At 38.1% G+C, this 17,896-nt stretch overlaps 1 protein-coding gene across 1 annotated transcript in view; it reads right to left on the bottom strand.

The window, feature by feature from the left end:
* Nucleotides 1-17,450, bottom strand: part of Arsj (arylsulfatase family, member J) — a 62,588-nt gene extending 45,138 nt beyond the window's left edge. Inside the window, exon 1 of the mRNA XM_005386815.2 lies at nucleotides 16,994-17,450. Within this exon, the coding sequence (XP_005386872.2) occupies nucleotides 16,994-17,430 (437 nt within the window). The 5' untranslated portion in view covers nucleotides 17,431-17,450. The remainder of the gene's footprint in view (nucleotides 1-16,993) is intronic.
* Between the last annotated feature and the right edge of the window lie 446 nt (nucleotides 17,451-17,896).

Raw genomic sequence — 17,896 nt, 5'->3', positions numbered from 1 at the left:
TATTTTGAGACAGGGTCTCACCAAGTTGCTGAAAGGCCCAGGCTGAGTTTGAATTTGTAATCCTCTTGCTTCAGCCTCCCACAGTACTAGGATTACAGGGATGCACCACCAGCCCTTTTGATAATCCTCTAGAATCAAAGCTATTTGTTTTTTATGAGTAGGGTGATAGAAATGATCTTTCTCCTTAAATTGAAATTAAAACCACAATAAAAAATTTCAAGAACTAGAATTGTCTGAAGAGAACATTTCTTTTTAGGCCAGTCTTGAGAAATTAAGTAATGTGCCTTTTGTTGCTATGGATTCTTTCCTGAACGGCTCACACAGAACATAAACCCTGCAATCCAGCAACACATTGTGGAAGGAAAAAATTTCTGTGCCCCTAGACCAATGTTCTGTCTCGTTAGCAGCTCTGCCTCTAAATATGCATGACATTTCCTTTCAAAAATCTTCTGTTTAATGTTTCAAATGCATGGACTCATTATGACTTCAGGACTCAAATTCCCTAATATTGAGTCATCTGGCCAAACATGAGTCATAATAAACTAATAAAACACTCTGAGCACTTAGCTATTTGAACCTCAGGGACCTATGTAAACCTGTGAACAATTTCCCAGTGTCAAGGGAGATGGAATTTTTAGCTGTTAGGAGGCACTGGGGGAAGAGAGAAATAGTACTTCATGGCTTTCATGTTTATTTTTTAATTTATAGTTATTAGGAGAGCCTCTGATCTATCATTTTTTATTTTAAAACGTTACAATGATCATGTGTAGCATTTAAACCAAAATTTCACAGGTAGTCACTGCTTTATTTCATGTTAATTTAATATGATTTTTAAAGATGCTTTGGCAACTCAAGCAAACATGGGATTAGCTGTTTCATCAGAATGTTTGCACTGTGGGTACTGTCACATGGTATTTGGTTTCTGAAAGATGGCATGAAATTATGCCGTAAAGTCAGAATAATACCTTGTATTTTGGCTACTGCCTATTTTGATTCATGTTACTGTGATCTACCAGCCATCCAAACAGAACTTTTACTGGAAGTTTTCCTCCATTTGAAGCATATGTTCATCGGAACATTAAGTCATGTTCCTCCTATCACTGTCTCTTGAATTTTTGTTCTCTTTTCCATTCTTATTGTTATCAATATTCTTTTCTTCTCAAACCCAATCACTTACTGATAATTTCTATGTTGTAGGGTTAGAGAAATGATAATGAGATACTGATAACATAATAAGGAGGCAATAATGTGAAAAGTGAGGAACTGAGAATCAATAGCAATAAGCATTTCACAAAATACACATGAATGGAGAACAATTCTAGTGGTAATTTTCTACATCTGTTTTGTAATACCCTTGTGTATGTATAACTTAGCCATTTAATAAAAGTTTCCTTGGACTCTTTCCTCACACTGGGTTACTGAAGTGCTACTTTATGACAAGAGAAAGACCTGAAAGTCTGACATTATCTACAAAATCTTTTGTACTTTCCAGAAATTGTTGGTTCACTATTATTTCCCACATACCTCCCTGCACCTTGACATCTCCATGGTAGCATGATAATGCCTTAAAATTATTATTACTGAACTGCACCTTCTTAGCAGCTGTACTTCATTCTGGTATAGGGTCCAGAATGAAAGCCATGCTTTGTGAAAGAATATAGTCAAAGCATTTATTTAAGAATTGAGTGACTTTTTTTGCTCTGGTTGTTGAGTCAACCATGTTATATTTTTTGACATGATGTCTGTCTTTTGAGCACAATGACATTATCAACATGGCACTCATTTGTTTCATTAAGTCAGCAATTTATCTTCCTTGATGGGGTGGACAAGAATCCTCAGAGTGGATTGAGGCCTGAGCATTTCATATGATGAGACAGCAGCCCCACAGCTTGGGCAGAAGTGCCCTGTGCCCCCTGGCAGGAAATGGGTGGTGCCGGAACTTTTCCAGCAGCTCTGCTTTTGTCTATTTTATATACCAGGTCATTTTTTCAAAGAAGTCAGTTGAGTGAAAAGTTCCACACTGAAAATGTATGTGTAAATCATAGAAGAAGTCTTAAGTCCAACAATGAAATAAGGCAGTTTACCAATGGCAGGAAAACATATGTGAATCTGCCAGCTTCTGTAAGTTAAAAATAAGCACTGAGGGAAAGAGACCCCAGTGCTGTTCCGTGTAGATTGCAGGAGTGTGACATTCAGGCGTAGAGCAGGCTCCTGCCCAGTGAAGTGAAATAACAGTTCCATGACAAGTGATCACAGCTTGCATGAAGTTTCACACAGATTTAAAATCAAGGAATTTAAGATTAAGAAAAACCCGCTGACAAAAGATCAATTTTTAGAACTTCACAGGGAGGGAGCCAGGTATGGTGTGCATGCCTTTAATTCCAGGACTCTGGAGGGCTGAGGTAGGAGGGTCACCAGTTCAAGCCTAGCCTAAGCAATTTAGTAGCTTGGTGAGACCCTGTCTCAAAATAAAACATGAAGGGTTGGAGTTGTAGCTCTGTGAAAAGGCCCTGGGTTCAATCACCAGAATACAAAACACAAATAGAGGGATTTGAAATTGTATATGATGTCTTAGACTCAGCATTCTTTAAGAAAGTAAGGAAAAATATTCTTTGGCATCAAAGGGAGACTTTTACAGTGCTTGTCCTTAAAATCTAAGAAAGAGAATATTTTGGATAATATGCTATACTGGGCAAAGGTTGGGCATCTTGATTTCCAAACTAGGTGTGGCAACTATGGTGAATTTATTGCAACAGATACTTATCTCAATGTAAATTTTCTCAATGTCTGCACAGCTGTTAACTTGGGCCCAAAAAACCACACCCAAAGACAGCAGTGATACAATTTTCTCAGTGGGGTTCATCAGTTATTCAACAAGGGTTTTGCTCCTGGTGAACAAAGGAAAGATCACCATGTGGGAAAGTTTAAGAAGACAGAGAAAGCGAGAGAGAGAGGGGAGAGAGTATTTTCTAAAAATAAAAGCAAATGATAACATTTTTAGCCATTTTCAAATAAGAAACAAAAGGATGTTGCTCATTTTAAAAAATCATGCCAGAAGTAAATCTCTAAAAATCATAACTCTCAAGTATCACTCAGATGCACAGCCAACCAGTAATTACTATATGGATTCTGAATCCACAACAAAGGAAGCAATGTGTGCAAGTGGACAATTTCACATTTAACACAGCCACCCCTCTGAAGTAGCAGTATCTGCATTTTAATGGAAGCTGGAATTTCATGTTTTGTATATCAGATCTCCTCATTGGTTTTTTTCTCCTCCCCAACCGTGACCATGAGCCTCAGGTGGAAAGGTGAGGAGAACAGCAAAGTCATGCAGTCAATGCCACCGTGGAACAGCCCCGAGGCCAGACAAGCGCCCTGAGCCCACACTTCCACTGTCTTCTTTTGAATTCTTAGTAAGTGGCTGAGTCAGAAATCAAATACAGACTCAACTACTAAGACCCATCTACTATGCTAATGAAAAGACATAGCCATAACCACAGCCCCTCAAACTATAAAACAAGAGTCAGGTTAAGGAGAGAGAAACAAAGCCTATTATTCTTTGGTGGGCTTCAGAATTCAGAATGTAATCATCACACTTATGACCAGTCGTAATGCTTGAGCAAGCACTTTTTTTTTTTTTTTTGCTAATAGTTGAATGAATGTCCTCTGTGCTTCCCTTTCTTCCTATCCCATTTGGTGTGCATCAAACACTCTCATGGGGTGTATCTGTGGCATATACTTAGAATCCACCCTTCCTATCACTTCACACCCCACTGTTTCTCATACAGGTCAATGTAAGGGGCTCTTTAACAAGTCTTCCTGCTGAAACTCTTAAGTCTATGATGATCCTTGACATAGCCACTAAAGCAATTGTTACGATTTAAATTATCTGAAGTCTCTCTTGTGAGCTAAGATCCCTAGAGGCTCACGTCTCACTGAGGGGAAAGCCCTTGCCTTGATCTGCATCACACAACAGACCTGGCTTGTGTAATTGCTTTGACTCCACTTCCTCTTACCCTCCCTGCCTGCTCTCTGGTCCAGCCTGGCAGCGCTGCCCTCTTAAAGGTGCAAGGAAACACCAGAGGTGATCCTATCACAGGGCTATGGGTTTACTGTGTCCCCTCTTGCCTCCTTTATTGACCTCCTTTCCTGACCTCCATACTATTGCCCTCTCTGTGCCTATGACTCTATATTCTTTCTCTTGCCTTAAATTCCTTTATGGAGTATACTATGTATTTTACTTATTTGTGTCTCCTTGCACTGGATTATAAATAGTAGAACAGGACTTTTTGTACTGTTTGCCAATTAATATATTCCTTAGTACTTAAGTTAGTAGCTAGTAAGAACAGGTGCTCAATACTGAATGATCATTGAGCAGGTGCTCAATACAAATGAATAAATGAATGAATGAATGAATGGATGGATGGATGGATGGATGAATTTTAGGAAAATAAACACAAGACCAATTAAATCAAGAAGCATTATTTCAGAAAACATTAGCTGGCAATGAAAAATTTCATGAAGACTCAGAATTAGTCAATGTATGATTTTCTTATAGAATTTGTAAGGATATCCATTTAATCTTTGGAATCTTTATAAAACTGAGAAATTATAATATTCACCACTGTCATAGGTTTGTGGTAAGAATTAAATGTCATAACATTAATATTGGTTGCAAAAACTTTATTTTAAATTACTTTTTTGTTGTTGCAAAAACTTTATTTTTAATTACTTTTTTTGTTGTTTTGAGATCTGGGATCATTCAGAAGTCCATCAGAGAAGAGATCCAAAAAAGTTCTATTCTTAGAAACAAATCAGTGAACAATTTTAGCAAATCTTAGATCCAATTAACCCTATTTATGGTCAGGAACTTCTTATCTAATTCAAATGGTGATAGCATTTAAAAATAATGTATATATATCCCCAAACCAATGAAAACTAGATCAAAGCCATAACATTCTGATTTAAATGAGACTCTTTACTTCAAGTTGGCATGGTGACAGAAAAGCTCAAAAGAGAAATATGCCAAATGTTTACATCCCTGGTTCCTTTAATTACATGACTGAGTTCTCAGAAATTCTGTTGCTTTTTGCTCTTGAACAACTGCTTTGTCCAAAAATGGACTCTTTTTATCACTCATATTATGAGAGAGCAGACACACTTTAATGGATACCTGTCTCTTCTGAGAGACGCAACTGTGAGACCTCCAGCAAGGCAGTGTTTGAGGCAGACACATGAGCCACTGACTTGCTGCCTGTACAGTACTTAGACAGTTATGTGCATATCACAGGTGTTAAATAAATGGCAGTAGAAAGATGAGAGATAAAGATGGTAATAAACAGCGATGAATACCAGAGACCAGATCTCTGTTGCAGAGTTAGGCAGTGTGAGCCCCAGGTCAGCAACTCTATCATCACCACAGTACTTAGTACAAATGCAAAATCGAAGGTCCCATTCCTGACTTTCTACACTAAAACTTCCAGAGTGGGAACAATAATGTTTTAATGAGTTCTCCCTGTGATTATTATGTCTTGCTTACAGTTCTAAATGTCTGATTGTTCATACTTAAACAGTTAAAATCAGTAAGATATATGTGGAAAGAATATTAAAACTTTTCAATGTCAGAATATTTTATAAGAAATGGATAACTGTTGCTTAAAAACAGCCACCAAGATAAAATTGAAAATCTAGTTTAAATACCTTATAAAACATACATTTGTTTAATGTTTAAGACAGTATGATAATAACATTAAAGCATTTAGTTACTCACTTTAAGAAAGTGTATTTTCTTAATGGTTTAAGAAATCTAAGAAATTCTGAAAGGTAAACTATTACTGTCATACCTGATTTGCATATGAAACAAATGAAGAGCAACAACTTACTTCAACTTTCCAAAATTGTATGGTAAAGCCAGTTTGAAAATGAATATCTGGCTTTCTAGAATGACTATACTTATTGTTGTTTGCTTCAATAACATTTATACTGCTTTCTACTCTAATAGTAAGCTGTTCAGATCTGCCAAACCCATTCTGTCAACTCAGTAATACAAAAATCACTGTGGAAATTAGAATCCTAGCTTCTCTGCTTACTGTGGGGCATTGGCTACCACACCAGACTTCTCTAAGCTTGAGTTTTTCAAGTGTAAAATGTGGATAAATAATGATTATCCCAGAATTCTGAGGTTTAAAGCTATATAGAGATACAGATGTAGATAAAGTCAATGGAAGATTATGTTACAAAGTAATATACATAAATATATTTCTTAGTACTTTAAATCCTTTGGCTAGAAAAATATGCAATTAGGTTTTACAGGTTAAAAAGACAACCAAACAGCAATCAAAGTAAAAAATTGATTTCAAGTGTTTGAATTTATACTTTCAAATGTGCTAAAATATCTACACCATATTAAAATTTAATTTGATGAGTCTGAGTTGCTCAATTCAAATACATTTAATATCATCTTACCCTTTTAAAAACCCACTGTCTTCAAATACTAGAATACATATTTAACTCTGAAGATAGTTTTAGAGACTAAATCAACAATAAAATTTTCTTTGACTCCTTCAGAATAAGGATTATGGGATTATCTTCTTATATATATCCAATTATCTTCTTATATATATATATATATCCAATGAATTCTAGATTCATTAAAACCATTGTATAGATTACTTGTGGTAGAAATTGAGTACAGAGGTTTACTATCAAATTTACATGAATGATTACTATGGTATAGGTTAATAAATGAAATGGGGTTAGCATGTGCAGATAACTCAAGAAATTTTGCTAGATACAAGTTGGGCCAAGTCTGGTGCTCACGTTCTTTTGGCTTATTTTTAGATAGAATGAATTGAAAATCACTTATGTACACACAGAAATGATTTGGTAGAGAACAAATATCAGTAACAAATGGGAGGGAAGGTAAAATAATATGGAAATTATGTCCCAGAAGACATAAGAAGGAGCTTAGGGAGGCTGGGTCTTTCACTGATGGACACACTTCAATACATTCTGGGAGGAGCAAGGCAGAAACACAGCTGGTAGGGTGGTAAAGTTGGCACTGGTAATACAAAAGAGAAAACTTTTTGTGATCTTTCAGTGGGATTCCAAAGTAAGGTAATGAGTGATGAGGGGATACTGGAAGTCTGAAGAGATGAGAAAAAATTGGAAATAATTCTGAAGAATGGAACATATAATAAAGGAAGGTAAAAGGACTGCTGAGCATTTCTGAATGTCTATTTTAGATTTATGGGCATGAATATAATTTCAAGTACTAGTTGCCACTCCAGATGTTGGGACTATATCCACCTGCTGGATGGACTTTCTTAGGTACTGAAGGTTTCCAAACAATACCTACCAAGCCTGTGGACCCTGTGCAGAGGACATTGGTCCTCCCCATACACACAAGGGCCAGTTCATTTCCATTCTCTTCCCAGCTCCTTTATGGTCTCCACCAGGCTTGAGGACAATCAAGTACTGAGAAAGCATAGCAGTGCATCTCCTCAGCAAGCGGACAATGACCTGGAGGTTATTTTCTGGCTTATTTCCCCACCAGGTCAAGTTTTTTAAAAAAATAATTTGGTTTCAGTAATACGGCAGAGACATTTTATTATTGATTCTGTTAGTGAGAGCAGGCTCCCAATCATTGTTATAAAATTGGAAAGAATGATAAGCACCATCTCTTTGAGCTATAATTCTCTCACTTATTTTTGTTGTCACAATTGTTACACTGAGGAAAAGGTGTGGGTTGCCTACCTATAGGTAAACCCAAAGGCTTGTCAGTGTTATCACAATTTCTAGTAAGGACTCTCCACATACCTATTTCAGAAAAAGTTTATAAAAGTAGCTGAAACTTTGGATTTTCTATTCACAATAAATCCCCAAAGAATTCAGTTAAACCTAAAACTAGAATGTATTGCTCATTTATTCTATGCCTAACAATGCTCCACTGACTTTTGCCAATCCAGTTTCATTTAATGAGGACCAGGCCAGGTGCTCGACTGTAATCCCAGCACTCAGGAGGCTGAGGCAGGAGGATAGTTGTGAGTCCGAGACCAGCCTGTGCTACAGAGTGAGCTCAAGGCCAGCCTGAACTGCATAGTGAGACCCTGTCTCAAAGACAAAAATTAAAATAAAATAAAGATAAAATAATACTACACCAGAAGGTAGCAGTCTGTTAAATTCTCATTCATCTCACTGGATGTGGGAACTCAGACTCTAACTCAAGGAAGGCTCACTGTGAGTGGGGAACTGGTAGCTATGCCCAGATATTTAATACAATACCCACTGCTTCCTCTGTATATGGTAGTTTCCAATTACACTTGAACATTTGTTAAGGTTGCTACCAATCTGAACATCTATGTTCACCTAATTCTTTTAAATATGGTAGGATAATATCTTAGTTGATGAGCAATGATATATGAAAATTGACCATTTTTTAGAAAGAAACCAAGGGTAAGGGGGCTGAGCTCTGTGGGAAAGGACAAGTTCCTTGGCAGCAATAACCTAAAGGGGGTGTTAGTGGAGAAGTCAGGAAAATTGTAGTGAAAGCTTATCAGAGGCTGAAATTTGCAGGACCTTACGGTCTTCTTAGGAATTAACCCAGGGTCTACAGAAAACGGAGGTTGCTAAAAATTTTAGGCAAGAGAGTGGCAAAATATGGACTGTGTTGTAGAAATCTCACTCAGGCCCCATTGCACAGTGTAAATGCAGATTTAGGTACCACTGTATCTTCACTTAGGAAGTCACTAAAATAGTAATCACAGAGCACATGAAGTCTTATTCACTTGAATCCTGGAACACTGCACTAATTCAAGACTATTTTTGTGTACCTACTTGGGGTGGTCCCTGGGGTGAGCTGGCACTCAGAGAGCAATGAGATATGCTGTTATTCAATAAAACATTTTAAAATTATTAATTGGAAGAATTTGAAGACTAATCACTGGCTTTTCCATTGTCCTATTTTCCATTCTTCTCATTGAGCATTATACTTTGAACATGACCATTTACATATTTCACTTGTCCCAGGCTCTGCAGGGTTCCAACAGGTTCTGGCAAGCATGACAAACAAAGACAATTAGAACAGTCTGCAAGTACACAAATTAAAAAAACAAAACAAAACAAAACAAAGCACTACCCCTAATCACCTTCCTGGACAGCTTAGAACTAACAGAATCATGTGGAAAAATTTGCCAGATAAAAACACTAAAATGAAAACATATAGGAAACAGTTTTAACTCTTTTTGTTGATGCTGGCTTCAGCAAAGAGATATTTGAGCTCACCAAAAGCTTTGCAAAAGCACAAATAAGCAGTTCTTGTAATATTCATATTAATTAAAAAGTATGGAGATATAGCTGTAACATAAAATCATTTTTATTTAAAATTATACAATATGTAAAAGTTCTCTAAGTATTTTCACGTATGTTTTCCTAGCTATCAGTGGAATAACTTTTAAGGTTGGAAAGGGAAATAATAGCATTTTTCTTTTTCTACGGAAGAAAACAATGTGTCTTAGAAAGATTAAATGACTTATTCAAGGTCACAGTCAGTCACCTGTTTGTTAAATCAACCCTGTAACTAATACTTCCTCACTATAAATTCTATGTCATTTCTGCTCTGTCACCTTGTCTGCTAGAGGGAAATAAAAAACCATTTATTCATCTATTCATTCATTCGTTGTTCACACACTTATTTAGTTCCTATTAGTGGAAAACATGGGATTGGGTACTGTTAGATTTATTGAGATCATAAATCCAAGTCTTGCTTCTCAGGGGACCAGTGAGGGAGGTAGACAGTTTAGTAAGAGCTATGAATACGTGAGAAATCATGCCTAATAAGGCAGTTAGAGAAAGAATTATGTAAGGTCGTCATTGAGATAAATTATTTCTGGCTAAGGAATGATGGAAAGCTGTATGAGACTGTGGTATTTTAGCTGTGTCTGATGACTGGCTGTCATTTAGGCAAAGAGAGAAACGGTGTGAATTCTAAGGAGTGGGGACAGTGTGAGAAAGAAAAGAGTCAAGATGTGTCACTGAAACTCCAAACTGTGCTCGATTATGGAGCACAGACTGAGAAGGTAAGAGGCTAAACTTTGAAGACAGGATAAACATGCTTACCATTTTTATAGGCAACACAACAAGTTTTGATGAAAACAGTAAGGGTTTTGTTGAAATTACGTAAGTTTACGTTCAAATATCCATTCTGCATCAGAGAAGCTGTATGATCTTTACCAATTCATAATCCCACTAAAATTTTTATATTCTATTCATGGAATGAGGGCATTTGTTAATATTTCATATATAATTTTCAAAATAATAAAAAATGTCTTACCTTCAGGGTGGATATGAAGATCAAATGACAGTATGTCTGAAAAGCAAGTGGCACATGAAGGACCTCAGTAAAACTTAATTTCTTTTCCCATTATTTGGTCATCAATAGGGGAGAAAGGAGGGTGTTTTCTGAGGGTGCTGAAGTAATGCGAGTCATGTTTCAGTAATGCAGTGTGTTGGGTGAATTGGAAGAGAGGGAGTAAAAGAACGAAGGTAGGAAGTCTTTTTAGAGCACAAAGGAGAAATAGATGCCTTAATGAAGTGACACTACTGGGAACACTTAATAATTAGTGTGCTAAAAGAATATGTCAACAAACTACATCAAAGTAAAATACAGGGAAAGATTAAATCAAAATTAATTCTAGAATACTGCTATAGGAAAAGAATAGAATGAAACCAAACTTTAAAAGAGCTTTCATACTGAACTCATATTAAAAGCTCTAAGGCTCTGGGTCCTCCATTTTGATCTCTGAGAAAAGTCACCGTATGAAACCAGATGTTCTCAGCCCTCTGCACTTGGATGCGTTTCTACCCTGGAGAACAGTTATTTAAGAAACTCAACAGTATTACCTGAACAGGGCTTCATTTCAAAGGGCACCTTTTTAAAAAGACTCACTTAACATTGGGGACTTTGATCATCAGGATGTGCCAATAGCTTACTTGACTACGATTCTACTGTCAGAAAACTCACAGGGTCAGACAGAAACAGGCACCTGTCTGTTGAATGATCTTGACCACTGAGCTATTCTTTATGAAATATGGTATATGCTGTAAAAACTGCCTTGTCCCCTTGTTATGTTAATTTTTGCAAAGTTGAAGTAAGGCTTGAAGGAAATGTCTAGTTCTTCTGAACATTTATTTTTCTAAATAAGTATTAATTATTTATAAATGAGTGAACTCTTAGCAACTTGTACTGAGTACTCTCTGGGTGTAGAATCCTACTTAAAACTAGACCTCGAATAAAAGAAATGTATGGAAGGAGGAGCATACTTGACCTTGACTTTATGAGCTGAGGGGAAATCTGTGTGGGGGGGGAGCGGGGGCGTGTACACAGACACAAAATGAACTCTCTAAACCTTGTTGCCCTAACCTTCACCTGACTCTTCCTTGTGAGATTTGTTAATCTCCAGAAACTAGTCATAATTAAAACCAAATCTTTGCTATTTCCTCTTGTGAAGAGCAAGGCAACAGTCAACAGACCAACTAGCTTTCCAGTTACAGTCTTCTAACCAATGCCAGGTCCTTCCCTGGTCCCTCATTCATAGATGACTCCAGCATCGGGCCACTGTTCTCTTCATAACTATCTTTCTCATAATTCTGAATATTAGAGATCTAGGAGAATGATCATCTAACACCACGTCCTTCTAATACCTTGCGTTCCTCATTTCAAAGGTGATTTCTTCCATCTTTCCTTGGCGCTTATTCTTTTCTCATTTCAACACTGTCCTACTTACAATATTTTGGTCACAAGCATATACTTCTCAATCACTATTATCTACCTTTTTAGGTTTCCAAATTTACTGTAGATTTCTCACATTACTCTAATCCACTTTTGATCCCCCCACAGTCTGCATTCAAATCTCTGTTCCGCCCTTCAATTCATTTGGGAAGCCCCCGCAAGCCAAACTAAGCCCACCTCTTGGCTATGCTTCACCTGCACACTAGCAACTGAGCCTGGCAGGAGCAAAGCAAATCAGTGGTGACTGTCTCTGTTAGAATTTAAGACCCTAAGTCTCAAGTGGGCTTTCATTAGTGCTCAGTGTATTTACCATATTTCTCTACTCAACTCACTTTGTCACTCTCCTAGAAAAGTATTTTGTATTGTCTCTCTCTTCATTCTCTGCTGATGATTTTACATATAGTACTTAGGAAAATAAGATAATTTAGAACAAAATTACCTTTTATAGCCCCCAAACCCAATCTTCCAAACTATTTGCATCTGCGCACTTGTATCTCTTCTTTCCTATTAAAATGAATAAACTGGCAAAGAACAGCCACAGCAATTTTGAAGAACAAGGAGGAGGGTATCCATTCTAGATATCAATGTTACAAAGCTGTAGTACCTAGAGGACTGTACTCTTGACACATGGATAGCCAATGGAACGAGATAGGCCCCGAAACAGCCCATACATGGATGGACGTTTATCAGATTCTTCAGATGTGGTACTGCAATTCACCTTCTTCATGACAGGGAAAACCAAAGAGATGTGCATTTGGAAAAGGTAGCTAACTCTGATTTACACCATACTAAAAAATTAATTTAAGATAAATTGAAGATAGAAATGTAAAAAGAAAATAATAAAAATTTTAGGGAAAAAAGACTATTGTCATGATGACTTATACTAAAATATCTTAAATAAAACATAAAATGAAAAAGAATGTAAACTGGATTATAATAAAGTTAAAACCTACTCACCAAAACCAAACCAAACCAAAACAATCACTATTAAAAATAAAAAAGAAACCACAGAATGGAAGAAGATACTCACAATACAAGTATCTGGCAAAGAAGTAGAATATTCAAATAATTACCACAAGTCTATAAGGAGAAGACAATCATTTAAAGAAGAAGCATGAAAAATATCTGAATAAATAGTTCTTAAGAGGGAACAGTGAAATGGTGCATAAAAATATAAAGACGTTCAACCACATTAGTTATCAGGGAAATGCAAATTTAAGCCAGTGTACAATGACCATAAACACTGACATGAAAAAAAAAATTTTTGGCAAGGATGCACAGCAAATGAAACTTTCCACACAATTGCTAGTGACAGCATAAACTGGTAGCATCACTTTGAGAATTGTTGGGCATTACCTGTAAAACCTGAACATAAACATCCCTACCATCCAGCAATTCCATTTCCTTCTAGATAGTCAATAGAAATGCATATACATGTCCACCCAGAACTTAGACAAGCCTGTTTATGCCAGCACTATTCATAACAGCCCAACAATGGAAACTACCCAAAGGTTCACCAACCTTAGAATGGATAAATAAATTACAGTATGTTTAAACAAAGGAACACTATCCAATAATGGAAAGGAACAAATTGTATCCCCAGGCAACAACTTGGAAAAATTTCACAAACACAATGTTGAAATAAGCTAGACAAAAAGAATAATTTCATTCATATAAAGTTCAGAAGTAGGAAAAATTTATTTCAATTATTGGAAATCAAGAGTGTTTATCTTTGGCAAGGAAGAGCAGTTAGGGGGTGCTTTAAATGAAATGAATTTGCCAAATATCTTATTACAAAAATGCATTATACAAGTAACCTTTGCATTTTTAAAAATGGTCAATATGGTTTTCAAGCGGAATAAATAAATGCATGTCCAAATTTTGCAAAACATTTTTTTCTGAAGCCTTAATTCAATGCTGTTATTAACATGTCATTAATGAGACACTTAAAAAACTAAGACTATTACCTTGAGGTAAATCAAACAAGGGCTGATCAAAAAGTAAGGTACATATTTAAATGTAAAAAATTATTATGGTATAAGACACATTGCCACTGATCACTCTCAAAATACTTACCCTTGCTTTAAATGCTCTTATCCCATTGGTATTGCCACTCTCTGAAGCAATTCTGGAAGTCCTCTTTCCTGAGTGTCTTTACAAGGTGTGATAAAATACATAGTGAATGGACTTCCCAGTGCCATTCAATGGAAAGGTAGGCTTTTAGGGACATTATGATTTGCCCTCATCCACCTTATTCATTGGATATGGTACCATGTGATTTCTGGGTCAACCTCAAAGTCAAAATGACCATGACAAGTAAATGTTTTGAACGGATTCAGGACACTGAGGCAGTCTAGAGAGCATAAAGAAAGACACTCAAGAAAGAAGACTTCCAGAACTGTTTCGGAAAGTGGCAAGAATGATGGGATAAGTGTGTTACAAGTGAGGGGGAGCATTTTGAGTGAGACGAGTGTACATGTGTCTTTTACTGTATTAACACTTTAAAAATTTAAACATTCACATATTTGTCCATGCACCTTCCTATCAACTTCTTATTTCACCAAGTCAACTTTGAATACCTAGGAGTGCTCTTTCTCCAAGTCAAGCAACTGGAATCTGCTATGTACAGCACATGCATGTAAAATAGGGGAAACACTACCAAGTAACACTTGGAACTGCACTAAGGATTCCGCGAGATAACACATGTCAAATACATCATCCAGGAACACAATGACTGTTCAGCAGGTGCCAGCATGTGTATTAATGCTCTTAATTTATTATTATTAGCACTCTAATCAGAATAACCTGACATACTCATTAAGTTACTAGTGATTTCTAGGCTCAAACTCAGACATTTTGAAGCTGAATAACTTGTTGAACACACAACTCTGTATGTTAACTAGTATTTTTGGTGCTTTGTCGCATACTCAAATTTGAGAACTACTATCTGGAGAAAGGGCCGTCTTATTTATTCCTCAGCTTTTGTACAAGATTCTGCATACAAATGCTGATTGGCTGATTAATACACAATAGTGCCAGGCTAAAAGATTAAAGGAGTCTGGAATGTATTACAGATTTGTGCAGCAGAAAATAAAGATAAACTTTTAAATTTGACTCCAGCAAAGCATGGAGGTAGTACTGTTTAGTTAGTAGTATCAAAAGTAAATTCATCTTTGATCATTTAAATTTTTTTTGGTCAGGTAAAGATATTTGAGTACTCTCACATAACCTCTTTCACATAACCTATTTTCCCCCTTCAAATAATTCAGTCCACTTGGGATTTTATTGCTTCCTTTTTTACTCAGAGGATCCAGAAAGCCTAGACATGTTCTCATAGAGAGGATAAATAACCATATTCTTTGGGCTCCACAGTGTTAATAGTAAGCCTGGAACTAGGTTTCAATAACCACTTTCTTTCTTACATCTGTGTTCATTTAAAGGAAAGTTCCAGCAATTTGTCTGAAAGGGGAACTACAAGTGAAACGTCTTCAGCACTTTAATTCAAATAGAAATTTAAATCAAATCACAGTAGCTACTTGAACTTTTTGGCTATAAAACAGTTGTGCAACTTGCTGTGCTGAGTAGAAAATTTTAATATGGAAAGAAATATTCTCATTAAATGTTTGATCACATGGAAAGTACAGAAGACTCAATCTTTCACCAAAGATAAAAAAAGGGAATTATTTCCAGCTTAGTTTTCTTTCATCTTACTAAGTAATATAAAGATTAAAAGATAAAAACTAGATATCTCAACAGTGCAAGACGTTTCAGAACTAAATTTTCTTGTTTGGTGAATACACTTGTTTGACTATACACTGTACTGTGAAAAATAAATTCACATCATTCAGTCACAAATTTTCAATCACAGTTGGCCATCTGTGCAAATCTTATTTCTATAAATTAGTTGAAGCAGTCTAGTGAGACTTCAGACACATTTGTTTTACGAGACAAATATAAGCATGGCTGGGATTAGGCATAAAGAACTTGACCTCCAGGCCACCAGATGGACCTTTTATTTTCCAGTCAACAATCTGCTCTTTTATAATCAAATCCTCTTGACTTAAAAATGCCACAATTAACCTTCAAGATCAGTCTGTATATGGGGTACTTTTTCTCTTTCTTTCCTCTTTTAGTTTAGAGTGATGCTAAATTTTGAGTTTGCTAGCAGTGGAAATTATGCTGTAAGCAAAAGTCTCAGCAAGACAGAGATTTCTACAAAATACTGTAGTCTTTACTTTTCCAAAGGATGCTGGCTACTCTGAAGAGATCCAGTTCCAAGAACAACTTAACCAAAGCAAAGGTTCCCTGTCCTGCAACTGAAATCCAGGCAAGGTCCACAGGTTGAAGCTTCTCTTCTACCTCTGTCTAGGAGCAACTTGACCCCAGCCTTCCTTCTTTATCTTAAATCCAGACTCAATTTGGACCCTGAAGTCAATTACCGTCACCCATCTTCTGATAGGATAGTGTAAAATAGAAAAGAAGTGAACAGAAGTGAATCACTTCAGTAGAAGATTTAGCTATGTAGCAAAGTGATGACAACATTAAAAACACTTCCCTTAAGCAGCCAGATAATCTGAATTTTGCCAGTTGCTCAGATTTCCAGACAGGAGAGGAGCAGTAAACTTCAGATGAAATCTAACCCCTGCCCACCATTACCACTGAATTTCCCTGCATTTTGAGAATTGTCTCACTAATTAAGTCTGTCTTCATTCATGATACCATAAGATAAAATCATCCATTGAAGACCCAAGCAGTGTCCTGTATACAACACATATATTTTACATTACCTTCCATTTGTGTTTAAGGTCTCTTTCTCTCTGAGATGACCCGGTGCTTTGATCATTCAGTTCTAAACTTAAGAACAACCCAAAAGTTGCAGAAAAGCCACACCTGAAACAAGATCTGAGTGTTCAGGAGGCAGAATAAATTTGGAATAGGAGACTTCTAGAATTCCTCCGGTTGGTGGAATAATGTTAACAGGTCCTGACCTCATTCAAAATCTCACAGGTGGTTCAGAGCATAAAGCAAAACTAGATGAGTAGAAACTACATTGTCTAGTAATTAAGACATTCATTTTAATAAGCTAACACCATACATCATTCATTCATTCACCATATTTTCTTTTAATCCCTTAAAAACAGAAGCTGGATTGTAATTAAAAGATTTCTCCAAGGCATGAATATAAGAAGCAGTAACTCTTACCTTCCAGTAATAAACTGACTCCTGGACGGCGTGCAAATGGGCTGGACATAGTAGTTCTCCAGTTTAACTCCTTGGGCAGCCAGCCTGTCCAGAGTGGGCGTCCTTATCTCAGAGCCGTGGTAGCCCACATCTCTAAATCCCTGATCATCCGCGAGGATGAAGATGAGGTGCGGCTGCGCGGGCCCGGGACTCTCAGCAGCTTGAGCTCGCCGGGACCCTTCCTCTTCCTTGTCCTCTAGGCCCTGGCCCCAGGACAGGTACGCGTAGGCCAGGAGGCTCAGGACCCAGCAGCCGGCCAGGGCGCCCATAGCTACGGCTCTTGCAGACCGGCCCGCGCCCGCGCAGTGGGCGGCGGGGGCGGGGGTCCCCCCCGGGCGGCCATGCACGAGGTCTCCCCGAGGCCCGGCGGCAGAGCCCGCGCCCCGCGCCCCGCACATGCACGCGGAGGGCGGGCCCGGCGAAGCTGCGCCCCGGAGAGCGAGCACGGCCGGGCGTCACCTGGGCCAGGGCCGCAGCTGCTGGACGGACGCTTGCCCGCCGGCCCGGGCCGAGGGAGGCGCTGCCGTCGCTCCTGCCCCCGGCGCCCTTCCCGCCCAGCAGAGCAGTTTCCGCACAGCGCAGACGTGAGTCGGTCCCCCCAAAACTTCTCTGAAGAACTAAGAAGCAAGTGAGGTCGCGGGTCCCGGGCGGGGAGCGTGGTGGCCTCCAGGCTGGGGGCCGGGCGTCCCGGGAGCGCGGCGGGCTCGTCGGGTCTGGTCCGCGCTCTGCGCTTCCAGGGTCCCTCGGGGTCCGGGTGCTCCAGGCGTTCGCGGACCCCGTACACCCTCCAGGCGGCCCAGTGAGCAAAAAAGCGCCTCCTAACCCTAACTAACTAACATAGCGCTCCCTCCGGCTGAGAACCCC

Source organism: Chinchilla lanigera, unplaced genomic scaffold (genome assembly GCF_000276665.1).
Source record: "Chinchilla lanigera isolate Chin_1 unplaced genomic scaffold, ChiLan1.0 scaffold00027, whole genome shotgun sequence".
Lineage (NCBI taxonomy): Eukaryota > Metazoa > Chordata > Mammalia > Rodentia > Chinchillidae > Chinchilla > Chinchilla lanigera.
Note: the sequence above shows the minus strand (reverse complement) of the source record. Positions and strands in the feature narration are given on the sequence as shown.